This window comes from Rhinopithecus bieti, unplaced genomic scaffold, assembly GCF_001698545.2.
Source record: "Rhinopithecus bieti isolate Rb0 unplaced genomic scaffold, ASM169854v2 scaffold_1599, whole genome shotgun sequence".
In the NCBI taxonomy this organism is placed as follows: domain Eukaryota; kingdom Metazoa; phylum Chordata; class Mammalia; order Primates; family Cercopithecidae; genus Rhinopithecus; species Rhinopithecus bieti.
This window is the reverse complement of record NW_016804139.1, coordinates 5,353,118-5,377,142: the sequence shown is the minus strand read 5'-3', so window position 1 is coordinate 5,377,142 and position 24,025 is coordinate 5,353,118. Positions and strand designations below refer to the sequence as shown.

At 35.9% G+C, this 24,025-nt stretch overlaps 1 protein-coding gene across 2 annotated transcripts in view; it reads left to right on the top strand.

Moving 5' to 3' along the window:
- Positions 1–24,025, top strand: part of SLIT2 (slit guidance ligand 2) — a 388,117-nt gene that overhangs the window by 277,416 nt on the left and 86,676 nt on the right. The window contains exons 12-19 of one of the 2 annotated variants that reach the window (XM_017866814.1): positions 1,855–1,926; positions 7,193–7,336; positions 7,446–7,609; positions 8,594–8,617; positions 12,087–12,237; positions 15,132–15,206; positions 16,727–16,870; positions 22,808–22,951. In XM_017866814.1, the coding sequence (XP_017722303.1) occupies positions 1,855–1,926; positions 7,193–7,336; positions 7,446–7,609; positions 8,594–8,617; positions 12,087–12,237; positions 15,132–15,206; positions 16,727–16,870; positions 22,808–22,951 (918 nt within the window). The remainder of the gene's footprint in view (positions 1–1,854; positions 1,927–7,192; positions 7,337–7,445; positions 7,610–8,593; positions 8,618–12,086; positions 12,238–15,131; positions 15,207–16,726; positions 16,871–22,807; positions 22,952–24,025) is intronic. The other variant, XM_017866816.1, reaches the window with a different exon arrangement.

Here is a 24,025-nt window from a genome sequence, read left to right as displayed (position 1 = left end):
CTTATTTTCCTTGCTGTCATTTTGATCTCTTTGCTATGTAAAATACTGTACCCAGCCCTAGTCCTGCTAAACCTTTTTGGAGAAATGTCATTCCCATCACATTGAGTATTTCTTTATTATTCTTATGGTTAATACTCCATACAGCAATAATACCTATACGGATAGATTTCCTGCATCCTAGTGTAATTTTCTCCTTTTTTGCTGTTTACCCACTTTGTCTCATTACAATAGCATTTGTTACTTTTTAACATGGTCTTAAGGAAAACAATGATTTATTGGAAAAAATAATTCCACAATATAAATACGATGCATCTCCTAGCTTGTTCTCCTATTCATGCTATTTGGGCCAACCTTCATAGCAAAAGTCTCAAGTGAACAACCTACTAAATTGTCCACCCCTTGATCCTCATGCAGGTTCTCCACAATTTATACACATCTTTGTTCCTTTCTAAATTGCAGTGGATTCACAATATCAGACTCTTTGACTATTCAAAATTACTCTTTTAGATTTCCCTTTGAAGCCATATCTTCTTTATCTCAGTCGTGTCAGTGCCTGAGACATGGGCAGATGATGGGCATTCAAAAATGACAATTGAATTGAACACCAAACTTAGAATCTGGCAAAGTTACTGGTGTGTAGTAAGTGCACAATCTCTATTGCTGAGTGAATGAATTGAATGTTATTGAATTGAACATCCCAAATTGGTGCCATCTTAATCTACTCATTTGTGTTTTCTAATGCCCTCTCTTCTGTTAATCTTGACCTCAAAATATATATTTATTCATGCTTTACCTTTTCTGATTCCCTGTCTACCTCGTTCTGGACAATATAAAATCCTCTCTTTTGTTCTTTGATTTTTAAAATGGTTTCTTTCTAATTGATTGACTTTTCTAAAGAAATCTACGTTTTCTACAAACAAAATTTCATGTTCTGTTTTATAGTTATGTCATGGAATCTAAAGAGACAAATGGAATATCTCCTTACACTATAATAGCACCCAGCTTTATTTATTCCTTTGAGGATTTTCTTCGCATTTTATAATATACCTTACCTCTCTGTGACATTTTGAAAAAGGAACAGCTTTTCTCTCACATATTCATTTCTCTTGTATTGTTATTTTCTTCCTTTTCAAAAAGAGATTATATACTGCTGCCAAACATATCAATTATTTAGATTCTCATTTCAGCTTTTTCTTTATGTGTTATGGCAGCCATTTGTTTATTTCCCAAAAGAATATCTCTCTGATCTTTGAAAATAATATATGCTTATTTTAGAGATATATTAAAATACACAAAAATATGTAGATGTAAATTCAAATCACCTCTGGATGGCAAATCATCTGCCATCTAAATATGTTTCCCTTTTATTTTGTGCATATATGTATATATTTTTTAAACAAAATTAACATAATACTTTAACATGCTTCTTTTTTACTTAATGTTGTATGTATCATGAGGACTTTTATGTCACTATGTACTCTTCTATTCTTGATTCTACACTTAGCATTTTTCTTTGTTATATATGGTGTGCTCTCATTACATATGAACTGTGTATTTTTGTGAGTAGAAAAACAACTTAAAAGGAAACATTTCTATGAAATGGCAATGCAAGTGGAAATTACGTATATACATATGTTCTTTATTTTTTTGTTTTCCAAATGTCCTACAGTAAGCATATATGTGATCTGCAATCAGGCAAAAGACATTTGTAAATGAAGTTTGTTTACTCAGCTGTAACTTTTATGATGTATTGATTGCCTACTAACTTCCTCTATGCCTGAGTAAATATGTATTAGATGAATTTGTTATGCAGGTTTAGTGTCTAATTTTTTTCATTTAAAACATTTTTTTCAGTGTCCTTTATGGAAATAAAATCACAGAACTCCCCAAAAGTTTATTTGAAGGACTGTTTTCTTTACAGCTCCTGTAAGTATTTGATTGTTTTCGATCTCTCCAGCCTAATAATATATATTAGNCAATATAAAATCCTCTCTTTTGTTCTTTGATTTTTAAAATGGTTTCTTTCTAATTGATTGACTTTTCTAAAGAAATCTACGTTTTCTACAAACAAAATTTCATGTTCTGTTTTATAGTTATGTCATGGAATCTAAAGAGACAAATGGAATATCTCCTTACACTATAATAGCACCCAGCTTTATTTATTCCTTTGAGGATTTTCTTCGCATTTTATAATATACCTTACCTCTCTGTGACATTTTGAAAAGGAACAGCTTTTCTCTCACATATTCATTTCTCTTGTATTGTTATTTTCTTCCTTTTCAAAAGAGATTATATACTGCTGCCAAACATATCAATTATTTAGATTCTCATTTCAGCTTTTCTTTATGTGTTATGGCAGCCATTTGTTTATTTCCCAAAAGAATATCTCTCTGATCTTTGAAAATAATATATGCTTATTTTAGAGATATATTAAAATACACAAAATATGTAGATGTAAATTCAAATCACCTCTGGATGGCAAATCATCTGCCATCTAAATATGTTTCCCTTTTATTTTGTGCATATATGTATATATTTTTTAAACAAAATTAACATAATACTTTAACATGCTTCTTTTTTACTTAATGTTGTATGTATCATGAGGACTTTTATGTCACTATGTACTCTTCTATTCTTGATTCTACACTTAGCATTTTCTTTGTTATATATGGTGTGCTCTCATTACATATGAACTGTGTATTTTGTGAGTAGAAAACAACTTAAAAGGAAACATTTCTATGAAATGGCAATGCAAGTGGAAATTACGTATATACATATGTTCTTTATTTTTTTGTTTTCCAAATGTCCTACAGTAAGCATATATGTGATCTGCAATCAGGCAAAAGACATTTGTAAATGAAGTTTGTTTACTCAGCTGTAACTTTTATGATGTATTGATTGCCTACTAACTTCCTCTATGCCTGAGTAAATATGTATTAGATGAATTTGTTATGCAGGTTTAGTGTCTAATTTTTTTCATTTAAAACATTTTTTTCAGTGTCCTTTATGGAAATAAAATCACAGAACTCCCCAAAAGTTTATTTGAAGGACTGTTTTCTTTACAGCTCCTGTAAGTATTTGATTGTTTTCGATCTCTCCAGCCTAATAATATATATTAGCCGGTTTGTTATCTCATATTTTTATGGAGGCTTTGGAAAAATTTGACTCAAAATGATACAGTTTAACAAAATAGAAAAGATTAGTCCAGTCAAGCTAACATTCTTGATTATTTACTTGAAGACACTACTTTTTGGAATAGTCCCCAAACCATTTTCTCTACACTATCATGAATGTATGCATTCTGGCTGCTGTATCATTTAAAGCTTCTACAATCCCTGTCCTTGTGAAACATCTCTGTTTTAACTAAACCAGTAGTTGGAACCAAGAAAGATATGGTGATATACTCAACAACCTTTGTCCAAAGAATCTGCAGGAGCCACAGTGCTGCAATAACTTCCTCAAACACAGATGGTGTGCGGTGAGCTATAACACACAGTAGTCCTCAGACTAACCTTTAGAGAGAGAATTACCTGTAAATCAAAGACCACTCTGATTAGACAATAGATACTGCTCATTTGTCTCAAAAGAAGTATTTACCATACATATTTGCAAAAAGAAGATTTAACACCATGTGTTTTAATGCATGCCCATATGAAAAGTAAAGTTGGAAAAAAATGCAAATATTAAAACTTGGTAGTTAATCATCAAATTCTATTCATATCATCAAACAGAGGACCTCATTTGGGGCACACACTGGCCTAGATGCTTTAGATACAAAGATAATTGTGTTACAATTTTTTTCTTAGTAAATCTCCCTTAACATTCTTATGTATACAATGTTATTTTCCCTCTGGAGTATATTTATTTCTTGGCATTTATTTGGTAACTATTCCTAATCCCACAGTCTTCATATATATATACACATATATATTGATATATATTATTGTAATATATATTATATAATTATTAATATAATAATTTAATATTATAATATAATTATATATTATATGTAATATATATTATATAATATATTATATATATAAATTCCTGAATTGATAAACTTATGTTCTTAATTACATCCTATTATCCATGTCTTAAACTTTTTCACCATTATGCAGAAATGTATTTTACATTCCACCCCAGCATGCACACAAACAAACGAAACAAAATGTTAACGAAACAATAATGAACCTTATTATGTGTAGTGCTCTCCTTTCTGTTCACCCCGCCCCAATTCTCTCTTTATTTTCTCAATGCTACATAACCCAGTAAATTTATTTTACAATAGACCAACGAGTCATGACAAACACTGATTTTGTTACTTAATGACTTTATTTGGGTTTCAAATTTTTCTAAGCTTCGCATTTCCGTTATTAAATATTGTCACTAATTTGATACAGTTATGCTATTCACAGTCCAGATGTCTGTATGCATTGTAGATATAGCTTGATGCTGTAACCAAGTATTGCATACTTGTGACTCACCTCTCTGCCATTCTTCCATGTTTCCCTAGAATTACTCTCTGTGCCAGTTATTCACAATCACTCTTACTATCACTGCCCTATCTAGTACCAATACATAAAATGTCACCTTCTTTTTTTTCCATGCACACTTATTGGTGGCTGATGTAACACACATGCTAATAAAATATGGAGATCTATATAGATAAACCTTCTAAAGCCATCTTTATAAAGTTTCATTTCTACACTAAGGCTCATTCTTAAGCCTGCCAGAGGGAAAGAATGACATGATTATCTCTTTACAGCTGACTGAGAACCTGGTAAAGTTAAGTGTCTTAGTTTTGGTTGGTCAGATATTAGAGAGAAGAGGCAGGGAAATGAAAGAAAGAAAACAGATTGTTGTTTAATATTTATTTACTATTCCCTGGGCCACACTGAGTTAAAGTGAGTACAAACTGCATAGATGCAAGATGATGCAAAACGACATCTTTCAGTTTCTTCAGGCTCCACACAATCTCATTGTCCTTGTTTGCTCTCTAACTGCTTTATTCAATTAGATTATTAATTAAAGAAAGGGTCAGCATTACTCTCCTCCCAGGGAGGAGAGGTATGGAGTTAAGCAGCCCCTGTCACCCACCATTTCTTGAAGGCTTTTAAGAAGGTATTACATATATCAGAGGGAAGATGAAAACTTCAGCTCCTGATGGGGAATCAAAGAGCACAGCCAATTGAATCACCGTGAGAAAGTCATCACTTTGCATGTTGCTGATGTAGCACCTTTAAAAAATCAAGTAAAATGGAAATACCCCATGTTAACATAGAGATCGTTTTATTGTCAAAGGAGAAAATATTTTCAGTATGTTAGATAACGAGGCATAGCCAAACCACATGGCACATATTTTTTGAGCTGTTACATATTTGTTAAAAGTTCTAAGTATCAAAGCACTGAACTAAATATAGCTAGATATAGCTTGATGCTATATCCAGTATTGTCTACAGTTTCTCCCTCTTAAAAGGCAGGAATTTAAAAAAAATTTCTCCATCCCCATGGAGAAAAATATTCTTTCTCTCCTTCTATAATAACGTGCTTCAGACCATCGCCAATGGGATCTTTTCACCTCTCCGGGGCCATTCAAACTATGTAAGTTATTTGGATCACATTTGATGACATTGTTTCCACTCTGAATGCAAGAGTTGAGTCCATTGCAAGTCATCTGTAAAACTGTACTGTATGTGTTTCCAAAAGCATTTGGCCCGGAACCCCTTTATTTGTGACTGCCATCTCAAGTGGCCAGCAGATTATCTCCATACCAACCCTATTGAGACCAGTGGTGCCTGTTGGGGATGGAGAAAAAGAATATTATTTTTTAAAATTGTCCTTCCTGAAGAGGGAGAAACTGTCATTGGCCAAATAAGCAGGTCTGCATAAAACAGGTGACAAGACTGCATAGCATGGAATGACATTCTGAGGAACCCAGCGGGAGGAGTACTTTGTTGGGTGGAAGGTGAGTTCAGAAGGTGGTTGAGGAAAGTAGAGAGCAGAGTACATGCTGAAGAATAAACCTAAGCTCACACACAGTCACATCCACAAGCATGATGCTTGCCAAAGTATAATCCATAAACCACAGTTCCACAGAATATTGATATAGTATATAGGGGGTAAAAAGGAGTTTGTGGTGAATTGCATTAAAAAGTTAAACAGGTATTTATAATATAAGACTACAGCCTATACTAATGTATCGTGTGACTCTCCAAGAGGGTTGTAAAGTATTCACTCAAAAACCAATATTTATTGAGCTCCCAGTATGTGCTGGGCAGCTGGGAAAGGAGGGGAAATGAAATAGACATATGGATGATTTACTGTGGGGTAGGGAGGCATATAGGTGACAGTCAGCAGTAACATAATAAGTTGTGTATAGCAGAAAAATATATACATACTTTAGAAAATAGAAAAAGTAGATCAAAGTAAAAGGAATCGAGAGTGTTAGGGGTTGGGAAGGTGTCAAAGACAGCCTGCATGTATTAAGGAGAGGGGTCCGGGAGGCCGGATTGAGAAGGCAATATTAGAGCAGGCTTGACATCTGGGAGATGAACATTTCAGACAGAGAATAGCAGAACCTGGTGTGTTTAAAAAAGAGCAAAGAGATTAGTGATTGGAGCTGAAACAGCCAGGAGGAGAGAACTGGGAAGACTGCAGAGTTCTGAAGAGTGAGCTACCGGACAGGCTGTTGTGACGACTTAGGCTTCTGCTCAGAGCCAATTGGGAGCTGTCGCGTGGTTCTGAGCTAGGGGTGACATGATCTGTTCTATGTTTAGAAGGATCACACTGGCGACTGTTTTGAGAATAGCCTGAACTACTTTTCCACAGAGTGTCTTGAGGGATGAATAGTGTCTTAGGACATTTTTATGGTGTCCTTGCCAGTGGAGGCTGGGTCTCACCCATCTTTGTGTACTATTCCACCCTTACATCTTCCAGAGGAAATGGTTAATAATTTGTAGTGAATACATGTATAAGTACCCCTAGATTTAGGTTCATTTGATCACATGACTTTTGCTTTATATGGTAAAACCCCACATCTCTAACCTCTAATTCCTAAATTATTAAAGTTAAAATGTTAGTGTTGAGGTTAAAGAAATATATTTCACAGCTGGATTTTCTTAAAAAGCACAAAATCTTGCAGGTGAGTTAGTGAGATGCTATACTTTAATTCTACAACTATTTAATCAAACAGATTATTGAATGCCAACAAGATAAACTGCCTTCGGGTAGATGCTTTTCAGGATCTCCACAACTTGAACCTTCTCTCCCTATATGACAACAAGCTTCAGACCATCGCCAAGGGGACCTTTTCACCTCTTCGGGCCATTCAAACTATGTATGTATAAGTGATTTGGATCACATTTGATGACATTGTTCCACTCTGAATGTAAGAGTTGAGTCCCTTGCAAGTCATCTATAAAACTGTTCTGTATGTGTTTCCAAAGGCATTTGGCCCAGAACCCGTTTATTTGTGACTGCCATCTCAAGTGGCTAGCAGATTATCTCCATACCAACCCAATTGAGACCAGTGGTGCCCGTTGCACCAGCCCCCGCCGCCTGGCAAACAAAAGAATTGGACAGATCAAAAGCAAGAAATTCCGTTGTTCAGGTAATTTCTTCACGTGTTAATTTCCCCTGTGACCAACAGCAATGGTTACATGAGACCTAACAAAAGCAGCTGGCCTTCGGCTGATTAGTGAACACTGTAGAACCATATTTCTTTTTCTTCTGCCCATGAATAGCAAAATAAAGAGAACTGTAGACATAGTTCAAATAATACTTCTATGTGTAGCATTTTAACACCACGGAGAGCAGAAGAAGTAGGCTATTGACCAAGTTAAAAAGAAGCCTAGATACCTCATAGTACCTTTCCAAAATTCACATTTAACAAGAGCCTTTTAGCTAACTGCGAATACCTTTGAAGTATGTTAAGTCTCATGTTCGTTGTCTTGACCAACCTCAAGTAATTAACTGTATTTTCGTTTCTTCAGAAAGTGAATTGAGACTTGGTTACATGATTTGTTTGGGCTCAGAAGTCCAGGGGCACCGGGAGGGACTACAGATCCCTTGCTTCTTACTCTGAATGCACTTCCTCAGTTTGCATTTTCTTATTTTGCATACAACTGTGAGGATGCATTTTTTCCAAAAGCTATTTTTTTTTTAGATATTTTGGAAATATTGCATTTATTTGTAAAAAGCTAAATATGAATACATTGTATTGATATTAAATGGAAGGTTTCCATCATTCAAATTTACTAATTGCTTTGATATAATATTTTCCTTTTTTTTTTTTTTGATAGAATACATTATATGTCTGTTTGGTAGTATGCTACCTAACTATTCCAGGGGTATTTCACATTCGGCAGTTAAGTTCATACTAAAAAGCTAATATAAGAACCAAGCTGGTTATTGTCCATAATTATAGATGCATTTACTACTCACTGTACATTATTATACATCAGTCATAGCTGTGAATATACATTTTTCACTTAATTGTAGTAACTTTAGTCCATTCTTAATCTAATATAACTCATATCTCTGCTTGCTGACATTCAGGTGCATCTTCTATTTTTTTTTCTCTTTTTTTATTTAGCTAAAGAACAGTATTTCATTCCAGGTAGGTTTTGCTCGGTAGTAGGACTAACTACAGACACCCTTTCCTCACCTTATAAAATATAGCTTCTAAAACTGATATGCATGCTTCTGAAAGTACAGTGGATACTCTATAGATAGATTGACTTATGCATATATCACTTGTAGCTGTTTCCTGAAAACCTGACCTTTGCATGCAGCTTCTGATGTTAAACATATATATTATTAAACTCCACCTTTTCTTCTCTCTCTTTTACTTTGGCGCATTATCTAAAATTCCTCACAGTAGCTAAAATGTTTGAAGCTATGGCTTTCTACTTACATCATTATCTCTCCATACATTGTATATCTGATCTTCCAACCTGTTTTTAAAATATAGCTAATTGAGCTGGTTTTAAAGACAGAGATCTTTCCGATGTCAAAGAGCTAGTTCTACATGAAATCAGTTACACACACACAGAATTTCATTTTCCACCATGAGACTTACTTTTTTATAGATTCTTATGTTTAAAAACTGTTCTTATTGCTTTACTTTTGCTTCACTGTTTATAGAAAAACAGCAGCTTCCTGCTGATTTATATGCAGTTGTTTCTTATTTGTTTATGACTTTATATTCTTCTATGTCCGGAAATACAATATAAGTCCGTAAAAAGAACATTGATGTCTGATGTGAAAGCATCAGAAGTTCATGGTCTCAAAATGCCTTGAGTAATTTAGGCAGACGGATAGAATGTGTCTAAGAAAAGTAATCGCAATGTTTTACCACTTCAACCTTAACACTATCAAGACTGATGATTCTAGAACTAGCTCTTTAAAATACGTTTCTTTACTTATTTTTCCTTGCCTGCCAATTGTGTAAAATGCCTCTTGACTTGTTTGTTTTAAACCATTATGTTAAGTATTGATTGGCCACATTCACCATCTCTTGGGTATATTCTTGACTATAAAATATTTTAAGAGCTACAGATTAAAAGATATTTCTACAGCGTTAGTGTACAGTGTTAGTCTACCTTTCCATATTTTCTAAAGAAGAACTCTGGGTTTAGTCTCTATTTTAAGGAGATATTTGTTGCTCACCATTATTGAATTACAATTTGGATAATTTTATGGATTTATTAGATTTGGTTATATGACTTATTTTGAGCTTGAATGATCAGTAGCATTGTATATATTATACTGGCTGCATAACAAGTAACATGTTGAAAAGAACAGTTGATTGGCCTTCACTGACAATGTTTAATATTAATTACTTTACCCAATTAAGTGGAAAATAATCTGATAGCTATTATTTAACCAGAAAAGCCATATTCTAAACACCAGATGACCTATTGAATAAAACATTAATATGATTTGAATCCTAAAATTATGGCAGTAATGTAATTGGTACCAAATTATTTAAACTATTTCATTTAAATACACTTAATTAATAATTGATAAGTTTAATGTTTCCAATTCACTAAATAAAGAACAAAAGTGAGGTTGTTTTCATATATTCTGATACAGTTTTTCCCTGTTACTGACAGCAGCCAAATTAGGATTTGGAAATTATCTTTTATATCAAATGTCATGTCTTAACTTTCAAGTTTTGATCATTTAATTTACGTTATTTAAACATAATAATTGTAGAAGCCAGGCCTCAAAAGGATCATTTGGGCCTCCTTCCCTTTTTTCCAAATATTTTAATTAAAATTTGAGTCCACCTAAAAAGCCACCGTAAAATAAGCATTATTACTGTTCCATTGAATGCAGACTATTTGAATTGCAAGATACCCAGTGTACCTGTCATTTAGACTTTGTGCACTCTTACTTCATTTTGGAGTGAAGCTTAAATCATAAGGCACCAGATCCTCAATAAATACTGTGGCATTAACTGCCAAATGTAATGAAACCGTTATATTTACCATCGCAAACTTCTTATGAGATTCTGATTCCATTTCCACTAAGAAACATTATTTATAAGTTGAAAAGGTCATTAAAAAGTGTACATCACAACATAAGGATTAATCCAAATGTTCTAATGATTGTCCTTGATAATCTCCATTAGTTTTTCATTCACTTTTACATGTGGACCTCCCTACTACCATTTTATATGGCATTCTACATATTACAGTGATAAAAGAAAATCTGTCTTGCAGGGAGTTCATCTTTTAAAGGAATCGAGAACTTAATTTGCACTATGCATCTTTCATTACATTGGTTTTCTTGTGAGACCACCGTGCTTCAAAATATTATTTATAAAATTTTACAAAGCATGACAATTCCCATCACATCATGCTATTTTTTCAATAATTACCATAATAAAGAAGGAAGAGAGCTTAGTTTTATAAATATGTATATTAATCTTAATTGGGATTACTCTTTCTTTCCTTCTTGGTGATCTTTACTTTTGCAGGAATTCACCATTTTGGCTGTAAGTAAAAGTGTCTGATCTGAAACATAATACCCTCCCTTTTCAATCCTGATGTACCTTCTTCTAGTCTTGGTCTTTGGCACCTTTTTTTCAAGAAGAAACCACAGATCCTTTGAGCTTCTCTGTTGTCCTTGTAGCTCACCTTCAACTTCTTCCTGGATGTTGTTCCTGAAAGCTGTTGTTTCCATTCTGCAGTTCTGAGGAACGGTGGAGGCACCTTTTCCGTATAGCCCCTTCTTTGTGTTTCCAGGAAATCTTCGGTAGTAATACTCTTACTGTGGTCATAAACATTCTGCGGGAAGAATGCATGTCATGTAAACAGTATTACATTTCCAGAACGCCTGTAGCTTTTCTCCTCCTTCCTTCCATTTTCCTCTTGGTCTTACCTTTGGCCTAGTGGTTGGTGTAGTGACAATGTAGCGAGATTTTCTGTTGTGCTTGATCTAACCATGTGGTTGCGAGGTATGAGTAAAACATGGTTCCGTCAAGCACCATGGAACGTCACGCAGCTTTCTACAGCATGGCAAGCTGCTGAGGCTTAAATCAGGATTTACCTGTCTCTTTCTACAAAATCAAAATGAAAAAAAGAGGGCTTTTTAGGCATCTCCGAGATTATGTGAGAGGGAGAGAGTAGTAAAAAGTCCATAGAAAATTTAAAAGCCTGAGTATATCTATTTGCCTTGAAAGCCCTAATTTACAATGATATATAGGATCATGTTTATTACTGGATATATTTTCAATTCTTGACTCAGAGAAAAAAAATAAACTTTTTAATAATTAATATCCATTGTGTGACTAGCTGTGAAATAGGCTAGAATGGCTCAGAATTGGATCAGCAGAAAGTACAGCTGTGAAAAGCTCAACTTTATTAATGTTTTCCTGTCATGTGAATCTGGTCACTCTTTTTTCCAGAAAATTCCAAGCCTTTCTTTTAACCTTTCTCCTGACATCCATTGACCAAAATACCCCAAGTTGTCTCCCTGCTACATAATCTATAGTTATCTTACTTTTTTCTTCCTACAAACTAATAAATATTCTAACCTTTAGACTCAGTATCTTTTTTTTTGGTTTGAATTCTCAATAGGTACAGAAGATTATCGATCAAAATTAAGTGGAGACTGCTTTGCGGATTTGGCTTGCCCTGAAAAGTGTCGCTGTGAAGGAACCACAGTAGATTGCTCTAATCAAAAACTCAGCAAAATCCCAGAGCACATTCCCCAGTACACTGCAGAGTTGTAAGTTCATCCGCCAACAAAATTCTGGTTGGGAAGGAGGGAATGAAAGCATTAAAGCATAGGAATGTTTGTCTTGCCATTTTTATTATTAATAATTATGTTAATTTTAATATGCATTACATTGGCATAACTCTTCTTAGTACAAGAATATGTTAGAGGCTACCTTTGTTCATCTTTCTAGCCAACCATACGATTGAGTACAGAACTAATTTATCTCAAAATTCAGTAAGCACTTCATACTAATACCAATGGTGTTTATTTGATGCTTATTTATTGGGTATTATTTATTCCCAAACTATTTTCTATGTACTTAGTTTTTTAACGTATTTAATCCATATAGCAACTAAATAAAGTAGTTTGAGAGCCTCCATTTTCAATTTCTGTGAACGATAGATTCAAGGAGTCCATCTTACCTAATTTACTACTTCATTGACTTACGGGTGGAAGGATTCAGTCATCAGGTATTAAAGTAGAAAGGATAACTTTTTCTGAACAATGGAAGAAAAGCTGAAAAGGCAGAATATGATGGCATTTACACTTAACAGCCTTAACACAGAACCTTGCACATACTAAGTACTAGAATGTTGGTTGGAGCACTCACAGATTCTGTGCGCATGCATGGTTTGCCTTTACTGACTTTATTTATAAAAAGATGACCTTTAACATTAGTGTTCTAACAAGTCAAGAAAAAAACTAACGAAACCTCATCATTCTCTCAACATCTTAGCCATGTTTATGGATAGCAACATCTGGTATTTGTCATTTACTGCTTTGCAAAGTTCGTTGTCTGTTTGTTTGTATATAATCCTTCTGTCTTTAACTAGATTATAGCTCCTTGATGACAGGGATTGTGTGTTATTGTTTATCTCCCACTGTGCCTGTACTCATGCCAGTACTTAATTAATTTTTAGCAATTTGAATAAAAATAAAGTAATGCCTTTCAAAGACTTGACAGAAACCGACTATCTTGTAGTTATAGTGATTTTTTTTTTGTACTCCTGTTAGTTAATGAAGCTATTTCACAGCTCCGGGAATTTTAGAAATGCATGGAAACCATGCAACCAAGGCCCTGAACTTTATTTTTTACAATTATTTAGGGATCTATGCTTATTACCTATAATACTACAAACAAGTGATATCTTCCAGCACAATAGCACTTTTTTTTTTTTTTTTTTTTTTTTTTTTTTTTTTTTTTTTTTTGAGAGAGGGTCTCAGTCTCTTGCCCAGGCAGGAGTGCAGTGTCACCATCACAGCTCCCTGTAGCCTTGGCCTCCTGGGTGCAAGGGATCCTCCCACCTCAGTCCCCCATCCCCATCCCCCCAAGAAGCTGGGACCTCAGGCATGCACCACCACACCCAGCTAATTTTTGTGTTTTTTGTAGAGATGGGATGTTGCCCTATTGCCCAGGCTTGTATTGAACTCCTGAGCACAAGCAATCCTCCTGTCTCTGCCTCCCAAAGTGCCAGGGTTATAGGCATGAGACACTTGCCCCTGGCCTAGCACTTTAAATAAGTTTGTTTGTCATGGAAGAATTATAGTGGAAACTAGCCTCCAATTTAGACTTCAGCAGATGTGTGTAATGTAAGAGATTTATAATTTTTTAAATTATACAATAAAATCAGTACTGAGAAGAAAATATTTGCAAATCATGTATCTAATAAGACATATTCACAATATATGAAGAACTCTTATAATTTAGATTAAAAGATATTTTACTCAGCTAATGAATGGTTAAATTATTCATATTGACCTTTCTCCAAAGAACATATACAAATGTCCAATAAACACATGAAAAACTGCTCAATATCATTAGTTATTAGAGAAATTCCGATCAAAACCACAATGAGATACCATTTTAGACCCACTGGAATGGCTAAAAAAAAAGGGGGGGGAGAGCAACATAGTGGAAGAAATTGAAACCTTTATACATCACTGGTCTATGGAAATCTGTTTTGCTATTTCTCAGAGTTCATCACAGATTTACCATGTGATCCAGCAATGCCACTCCTATGTATATGTCAAAAAAATGACAACATATATCCAGGCAGAAACATGCACACCATGTTCATAGCAGCATTATTTATAGTTGTCAAAGAATGGAAGCAACACAAATGCCTCCTAACTGATAAATGGATAAACAAATGTGTCATGCCTGTGTAATGAAATATCATTGAGTCTTAAAAAATAATGAAGCACTGCCATATGCTACAACAGGAACAAGACATTATATAAAGCAAAAGAAACCAGACAGAAAAGGCTACATCTTACGTGATTCCATTTATACAAAATGCCCAGAATAGGAAAATTAAAAAAACAAAAAGTAACCTGGTGGTTGCCAAGGACTGAAGGGGAATAGCCACCGGGAGTGACTGGTAATAAGTATGGGGTTTCTTTCTGGGGGTAATGAAATGTTCTGGAATTAGATAGCAAAGATGGTTGCACAATTTTGTGAGTATACTAAAAACCACTGAATTGTACACTTTAAAAGGGTAAATGTTCTAGCATGTGAATCGCATTCTAATAAAGCTGTAATTTTTGTTCCAATTGTGAAGAAAACAATTAGGGAAAAAACAGTCTAAAATCCTTTTAGTGGGGACGATAGTGGAAAAAATTGGAGAAAATTTGTTCTAGAGATTGCTGAGAGCTGGTTTTGATCTTTGATTTTTTCTTTTGTTACTGTGTAAAAAAAAAACTTCCTAACATTTTATTTTGATTAAAACTTGAATAAAATGAGAAAAAGCATCAGTATGTTCCACAAATCTTCTGTGATATATGTATTTCCTTTTATTTTCCTGGTGTCATTCAATAATGTTAGAATTCATTTTGAGAAATCAAATTTAATGCTTTCCTAACTATTGGTAATAAAACTTCTCTATTCCTTCCTTTTTCTTCAGGCGTCTCAATAATAATGAATTTACCGTATTGGAAGCCACAGGAATCTTTAAGAAACTTCCTCAATTACGTAAAATGTAAGTCACTTGTTAGCTATTTTTTTTTTTAATTTCTGTAGCATTTTTGTTGTGTTCGTTTTCTTAAGTTTCTTAGAAAATTAAAAAATATTAAAAATCCTGGGAAATTTCCCTACGATGGCGACCTGTGACATGAATTCAGGGTAAACTCTGCGAGAACTTTTCTGTGTGTTCAACAGTGTCAATCACATTTTCTGTAGCAGAGCCTAAGCATCTGACTTTAACTCAGACAGCTGGTCTGTTATGTGGCCACAGCAGGAATCCAGCAATCTAAGCACATTAAAGTGGGTTCAGTAAGGTTTTGTAACTTCCTTTACTATTCCTCAAACTATGCTGTTATTTCTTTTTCATGTCAACTATTGGACTTTTTTGCTTCATTAAACTTTCATTAGAAGATATTCAAAATTAATGATTGATAAACTGGCTCAATAGCTCATCTGTGTTACTACATGTCCACAACTCATATTTTAAAATAAGTTCATAAGCTCAGCAGTTTCAGCTGCACTCAGTGGGTTACTCCATGCCCTTGGGGAGGTGTGAGGGAGAGACAGGACATAGGTCAATAGCATGGGACCAGTGGAACACCCTCACACATGCAGAAACATCGGCAGGAGGAAAGAAGCATCGACTCACTTTAGCTATGTGTCCACATATGTAACTGGCCCATAGTCACATAGACTGTAAGTTACAGAACAAACTACTTGTACAGTTGGCATCCATATTAGGCTACCTCGCAAATGGTTTCTGATATCTTAATTGCCCTCCTTTTTCACTGTTATGAAATGCACTTTCTTTTTAGCTATAAGATGATTTTCCATGAAACAAATATTTATTAAGAAGCTACTGTGTACAATTCTCTCAGAGAAATTAAAATATGCATAAAAATGATCCTTGTTTGGGGACACTCCTGGTCTTGGAGTGATCGATCAGTGAGAAAGAGAAAGAAAAAGCCTTTAGAAAGTTAACCTCAACTAGATACTCTTGCCTTCTGGCAAGCATTGTAGTAGTTGGTATCATACATAATACTGGCAATTAATTTGGTTGTTTCAACACGTTATTACATGAGAAGTTCTTCTGGGAATAAACCCATATTCAAATACATTTCTGATGCTATATATAGAACACTAACAAATTTTAGCCCTTCTATCTCTACCCAGTTGTCTTCTTTTAGTCATTAATTCATTTGACAATTTTAATCAGGGATTTTTTTTGAAAAGTTTCTTGTTGGCATAAAGGTTTGTGTAACCCAGTACCTGACCTCAAGAATTTTATACTCCTGGGGACCTTTGGAGAGTTTGACATGAGTCACGCTGGCATTTTTTACCATAGACATTCCCTCTTATTATTATTGTCCCTTTGTCTTGATGGTGTAGGGAAGTGGAATCTTTTCAGAGCCCTGGCAATGCTGGGCAGTGAAAAGTTGGAAGACTTGGATCATTAGAAGAAAATGATCAACTATGTGTCAATTCCCTCTTTATTAGAAATTGTTTAAAATCTTTGTTCCAACAATTTTTATTTAGAAACTTTAGCAACAATAAGATCACAGATATTGAGGAGGGAGCATTTGAAGGAGCATCTGGTGTAAATGAAATACTTCTCACAAGTAATCGTTTGGAAAATGTGCAGCATAAGATGTTCAAGGGATTGGAAAGCCTCAAAACTTTGTAAGTATTTGTACTTGCATTGCAGTTCTTCTACCAAAGGATTGCAGCTCGTTGTTCATTATAATCCTGGGAGAGAGAAACACCTCCTACTTTTACCCACCCCACTCCCTCTATCTCTTTCACATTCTCTCTGTTAACGCGCACACACACACACACACACACACACACACAACACATATTGTGAATGCAAATGGTCCCTTACCCCAATATTCTGACTTTTGATGTGTGTTACACACACACACATACAAACTCACGTATTGTGAATGCAAATGGTCCCTTACCCCAATATCCCTGCTTTGTTGTGTGTTACACACAAACACACACACGCACATACATATATTGTGAATGCAAATGGTCCCTTACCCCAATATCCCTGCCTTTGATGTGTGTCACATACACACACACACACACACATATTGTGAATACAAGTGGTCCCTTACCCCAATATCCCTGCCTTTGATGTGTGTTACACACACACACGTATCATGAATACAAATGGTCCCTTACCCCAATATTCCTGCCTTCAAGGTATTGATAGCAGATGATCAGGGGCATTCCTCATGGCTGCTGTCTCCTCTACAAAATAGATCATCCTTGCTCCAGTGCTTATATGGATCTGACTACCTTGTCCTGCCTCAAAATGGTGATTTTATTTCCTTGTCGTCAAACACCTCTCTATACTATACTTCCTCTTGGCCCAATTACTGTAAGCTTTAGAATCTCCTTGAATCTCTGCAGTAGAATAATTCTAACAGCTTATCTGGAGACTACTGTTTTGTTTTTGTTTTTTTGCCCCTGCAAGGTTAGTGTAAAAGAAAGACAGGCTGGTGATATATCTTTCACTATTTTTTCAAAGAAAACATGCTAAGAGTTATGTCTACTTCCTCAGGGGTAGGGAGTTTGGGGGAAAAATTATATATGTTTCCAAAGGATTGTTGTCCAAGAAATATGGGGATTAGATTGAGATATTTCAATCAAAAGTACTTACAACAATTTTGTATTACTTGAATTTTTCATGCTGCATACACACACACATATACACACATATATATTGTTTCTATATAGTATATAATTATGTTTGACAAAAGTGGTAGCCTGAAAACTGGAAGAGAGACAAACCAAACTCTGAAAGCTTTAGAAGGCAGAAAGGAAAATATTCGTAACCAGGAAGCAGTCCTTGTTGACTGTAGTGGGGAGTCTGTCTTGCCCAAACGCACGACCCTGTTCCGCGCAGCCTGTGAGAGCCATGTACGACCAGTGGGCTGATGGCTGAGTCCATTGTCTGCTCTTTATCAGATACAGAGCGAGAAGGGCATTCCCACAGCCAGTGAGATGTGTTTATAGAATCCCAGATTCAAATCCCACCCCCAAAGCCCTCCCTGCACCTAAGAGCAGAAGTGTGTTCCTTGAGTTTTGCTGGGATAGCCTGAAACCTGACCACCCAGCAGGACCAGTCTGGGACCTGCTGACCCATCCCAAGGGCTAACTTGGTGCCCTTTCAAAATGATAGGCAAACGTTCACTCAGCCTTGTGATGAAAGAGATACTGAGGGCCGGGCGCAGTGGCTCATGCCTGTAATCCCAGCACTTTGGGAGGCTGAGGTGGGCAGATCACAAGGTCAGGAGTTCGAGACCAGCCTGGCCAATATGATGAGACCCGGTCTTTACTAAAAATAAGAAAATTAGCCAGGCGTGGTGGTACACGCCTGTAGTCCCAGCTACTCGGGAGGCTGAGACAGAAGAATCGCTTGAACCCAGGAGGTGGAGGTTGCAGTGAGCTGAGATTATGCCACTGCACTCCAGTGTGGGTGACGTAATGAGATTCTGTCTAAAAAAAGAGAGAGAGAGAGAGAGAGATACTGAGGAATGTGTAGGAAGAGGATAGAAAAGAGACCACAGGTGGCTGCATCTAACCTTTTCCAGAGTTGTCTCGGGTAAAATACAAATATTGCAACAAACAGAAGGCTCCCTTTTCAAACAGCAGTTAAAGGACTGTTTCTTGATACTGGAACCTTCTCCTGGCAGAGAAGTACCTTGGGGTGGGAGGAAGGCAGTAGGCTGTAACTATACCTGTACACATCTGTTCAGGCTGCCGTAATGAGCTTCCACAGACTGAGTAGCTTACACAACAGAAATTGATTTTCTCATCATTCTGGAGGCTAGAAGTTCAAGACGGAGGTGCTGACAGGGTGAGTTTCTGATGAGGCCTCACTTCTGGGCTTGTAGACGGTCACCTTCTCACTGTTTCTTCAAATGAGTTTTCTTCTGTCTGCTCATAGGAAGAGATAGTGAGCTGCCTGGTATCATCGTTTTCTTCTTGTAAGGATGGCAGTCCATCAGTATGGGACCCCACTCTTATAATCTCACTCAGCCTTAATCACCTCCCTAAAGTCCCTCTTTCCAAATATAGTCATACGTATGTTCTGATAAATGTGTCATTAGGCAATGTTGCCATTGTGTGAACATCCTAGAGTGGACTTACACAAACCTAGATAGTATGGCCTACCACACACCTAGGCTATATGGCACAGCCTATTGCTCCTGGGCTGCAAACCTGCGCAGCATGTTACTCTACTGAATACTGCAGGCAACTGTTACTAACACAATGGAAAGTATTTGTGTATCTAAACATACCTAAACAGAAAAGTACAGTAAAAAATATGGTGCAAAATATTTAAAATACTACACCTGTATAGGGCACTTAATAAGAATGGTGCTTGTAGAACTGGAAGTTTCTCTGGGTGAGTGAGTGAGTGAATGGTGAGTGAGCGTGAGGGCGTACGACATTATTGTGCACTAACATAGGCTTTATAAACACTGTACACGACCTGGAGCGGTGGCTCACACCTGTAATCTCAGCACTTTGGGAGGCCAAGGCGGGTGGATTACCTGAGGTCAGGAGTTCAGAACCAGCCTGACCAACATGGTGAAACCCCATCTCTACTAAAAAATACAAAAATTAGCCGGGCATGGTGGCGGGCACCTGTAATCCCAGCTACTTGGGAGGCTGAGATAGAAGAATTGCTTGAACCCAGGAGGCGGAGGTTGCAGTGAGCAGAGATCGCACGACTGCACTCCAGCCTGGGTGACAAGAGAAACTCCGTCACAAAAAAAACAACAACACTGTACAACTATACACTTAGGCTTTGCTAAATTTATTTTTTTAACGTATTTCTTCAGTAATAAATTAAAGTTAACTTACTGTAACTTTTTTACTTTATGAACTTTTTAATATTTTAACTTTTTTTACTCTTTTGTAATAACACTTAGCTTAAACCCAAACATTGTTCAGCTGTGCAAATTTTTTAATTCTTACATAAGAATTTTTTATTCTCTATTCTTTTCCTTATTCTTTTCTGTTTTTTAAATTGTTTCATTTACTTACTTTTGCATTTTTAAACTATTTTGTTAAAAACTAAGAAACACATACATTAGCCTAGGCCTGCCCAGGGTTAGGATAATCAATACATCAATATTACTGTCTTCTCCCTCCACACCTTGTCGCCCTGGAAGGTCTTCAGGGGCAATTACATGCAAGGATAACATGTCATCTCCTAGGATAACAATGCCTTCTCCAGGAGGACCTGCCTAAGGCTGTTTTATAGTTAACTTTTTGTTAATAAGTAGAAGTACACTCTAAAATCACAATTAATAGTATAGTATATACATAAACCAATAATATATTTGCTTATTGTCATTATGGAGTATTATGTGCTGTACGTAAGTGTTGTGCTATAATTTTATACAACTGGCAGCACAGTAGGTTTATTTACACCAGTATCACCACGAACATATGAGTAATGTGTTGGGCTATGACATTTATGATGGTCATGACATCTCGAGGCAACAGGAAATTTTCAGCTCCCTTGCAATCTTATTGGACAACTTTTGTATAGCTCTGCTTGACCAAAATATTGTAATGTGGTGCGTGACTGTACAGTCACATTTGGGGCTTAGGGCTTCAAAATACAAATCTGAGGGGGATACAGTTCTATCTGCAACACCATCTCAAGGAACTTTTCAAAGTATTTCTTATTGTTTTGTTGTCCATTGACAGGACTCTCCCTGTGAAAAGTTATCTAAATTCCACTTTCTCCCTTCATTATATTTCTATGGATATTTTTGAAGTGCTTACGTTTTAGCACCTGAGACAGATATTAACTGACTCTCTCCTGAATCTGGTTATGTTCCAACAAGCATCGTAGAGCAGTTTAGAACCAAACTCAGGGTAGTCAAAATCCTAGAATAGTTTTATCTGAACATACCTATTCTTGGTATCTTTTGTCTTGGAGCTATGAAGATTTTGAGAGCACATTTCCATTCCCCTAGGCTTCTTAACCCTAATAGGCCACTTATTAGTTCATATACATATTTCAGCCAGTCATTGAATTCCTTGACATTACAGGTGAAATGTGTGCATATGTGTGCTTATGGATTTTTCTAGCAACAGAGATCAAACTTTTCCCTTTTTTAAATTTAATTTAATTGTATTTTATGTTTTTGAGATGGAGGCTCACTCTGTCACCCAAGCTTGAGTGCTTGTCTTGGCTCAACGCAAGCTCTGCCTCCTGGGTTCACACCATTCTCCTGCCTCAGCTTCCCGAGTAGCTGGGACTACAGGCACCCGCCACCACACCAGGCTAATTTTTTGGATTTCACTGTGTTAGCCAGGATGGCTTCAATCTCCCGATCTTGTGATCCGCCCACCTCGGTCTCCCAAAGTGCTGGGATTACAGGCAGGAACCACCGCACCTGGCCCTCAAACTTTTCTTCAGCTTCCTCCGGGACATGTGACTCCAGCAAGATTAAGACCCAGTGCTCTTCATCATTTATGACAAAGGAAAGCGCTGATAGGAATGCTTTTCTGTTGTGCATTTGTTTTCTAAAGTAAAACGATCCCTTCATAAGGAGAGCATCATCTTCTCTTCTTATCTGTGACTTGGCAGAATGCAAACGTTTATATTTCTTATTTATTATGGAACAATCTAGAATTTTAAAGTGACACTTTGTTTCTTTATTTTTACCTCTCTTTTTTACATTCTTCAATTTTTTTAGTAGCCAACTTATGTTTAGAAAAGTTGAGGAATAATTTAATTTTTCAGGAATTCTGAATATGATTTATGGCAACTATTCATATACTCATAATTATTTTCCCATGGGACTTTGAGCTTTTGTTCAGTTTTAAGCCAGACAAATAAATAATTAGCAAATAATTGATAATTGAGCCAAAACTTTAGCAGTAACAAGGAAATGACAATAATGTTAACCCTATTAATGACAGTGACTTAAAAAAAAAGTATTTTTTCATGGTAAACCTTTTTAAACTTTATTGTGGATATGGGATCTGTTACCGTTGCCTCTTTTTAAGTTCTCAACTTAAATCAATGAGCTAATTTTCATAAATAAAATTATTCGTGTAGTCTTTGTAGATATTCTATCCGTTTTGGCTCCCCCAGCCCATGTTTGGCATTGACTCAGTGTGTAAGTCCCTGAGATGCCCTCAGTTCTTCATCTGCAATGGCTATTGATTCTTTTCCACCTCCCTTCTGTTCAACCTCAAATGTAATACTACCCTGAATACACAAATCACAGGGCTCCAAGGACTCAGAGAGCTGTAGGTGAATTAGGACATTATGCAGTCATGCAAACATAATTGTAGCATCAAAGGAAAACATTCTGCCCTCATCGTGGGATGGTAAATCCATGCCTAGACTCACCGTGCCTTTTGTAACTGAGATTAATCATTGACAACTCAAAGCACTTTATTCTTGCAAGATATTCCCAGTATATATTCATAGCAATATCTAATAGCAAGAGAACATTTTTTAAAAGTAGTAATGAATGCTACATATTTGCAAGGATCATTTTGATCCTCAGATAGGCAAAATTGATTGCCTGACGCTTTGTCTCCATAACAATGTCCTTTTTTTCCCCTCAGGATGTTGAGAAGCAATCGAATAACCTGTGTGGGGAATGACAGTTTCATAGGACTCAGTTCTGTGCGTTTGCTTTCTTTGTATGATAATCAAATTACTACAGTTGCACCAGGAGCATTTGATACTCTCCATTCTTTATCTACTCTGTAAGTATGAAAAATAGCCTTTATGTATTACTTAAGCCATTTATTATATTTGTTAATGTATTTAATGTATTATTAAGCATTTCATTAAAATGTGATCAAGGGTTTAGGACTTAAAAAAGTGCAAACTTGTTCATGTCAAATTTATTTAAATTTTTTAAAAAATATTACCTACTGTCTTACATTAAATTTTAACAAAAAAATATAGTATTGTTCAGTGAATCATTTTTCCTAGTGATGTTATCAATGATGTAGCTTAATTCTAAATTTTAGAATTATTATAACTTGATAGTGCTGCATATAAAAGAAATGTTACAGATTTTTGCCAGTGTTCTCACACTGGAGTATTTTCAGTATAAGTATTATAAAAGGAGAATGGATAGGGTTATTACCAACAAACTTGCTCGAAAGGATCAGCCAGGCACGGTGGCTCATGTCTGTAATTCCAGCAGATTAGTTGAGGCAGGCTGAGGCAAGCAGATTACTTGAGGTCAGGAGTTCGAGACCAGCCTGGCCAACATGGCGAATCCCTGTCTTTACTAAAAATACAAAAAAATTAGCCGGGCATGGTGACACGTGCCTGTAGTCCCAGCTACTCAGGAGGGTGAGGCAGGAGAATTGCTTGAACCGGGGAGGCGGAGATGGCATTGATCCAGGATCACGCCACTGCACTCCAGCCTGTGTGACAGAGCGAGACTCCATCTCAAGGAAAAAAAAAAAAACAAAGAATCATTCGAAATGACAGGAGATACATTAGGATGACCAGATCAAAAATAAAAGCTGTTTACTAGAGGGCATCTACTATGATATTAGCAAAATATTGAAGAAATAGGTTGAGCTGATCCAAGAGATTATTTTATGTAGGCAGCTTAAAAATAAAGAGTGTTTGTAGGCCTATAGACAGAATTCAAGAAATTTAAAAAAAATAAATAAATAAAATGTAAAAGTAAAAAAAGCCACACACCTCCAAACCATGTATTTCAGGTCTCTTATATGTCAGTATCTAAAAAGCAGCATTTGAAATTATTAATTATCTAACTGATAAGATTTCCCAGTAATGGTGGCATGCAAATATAC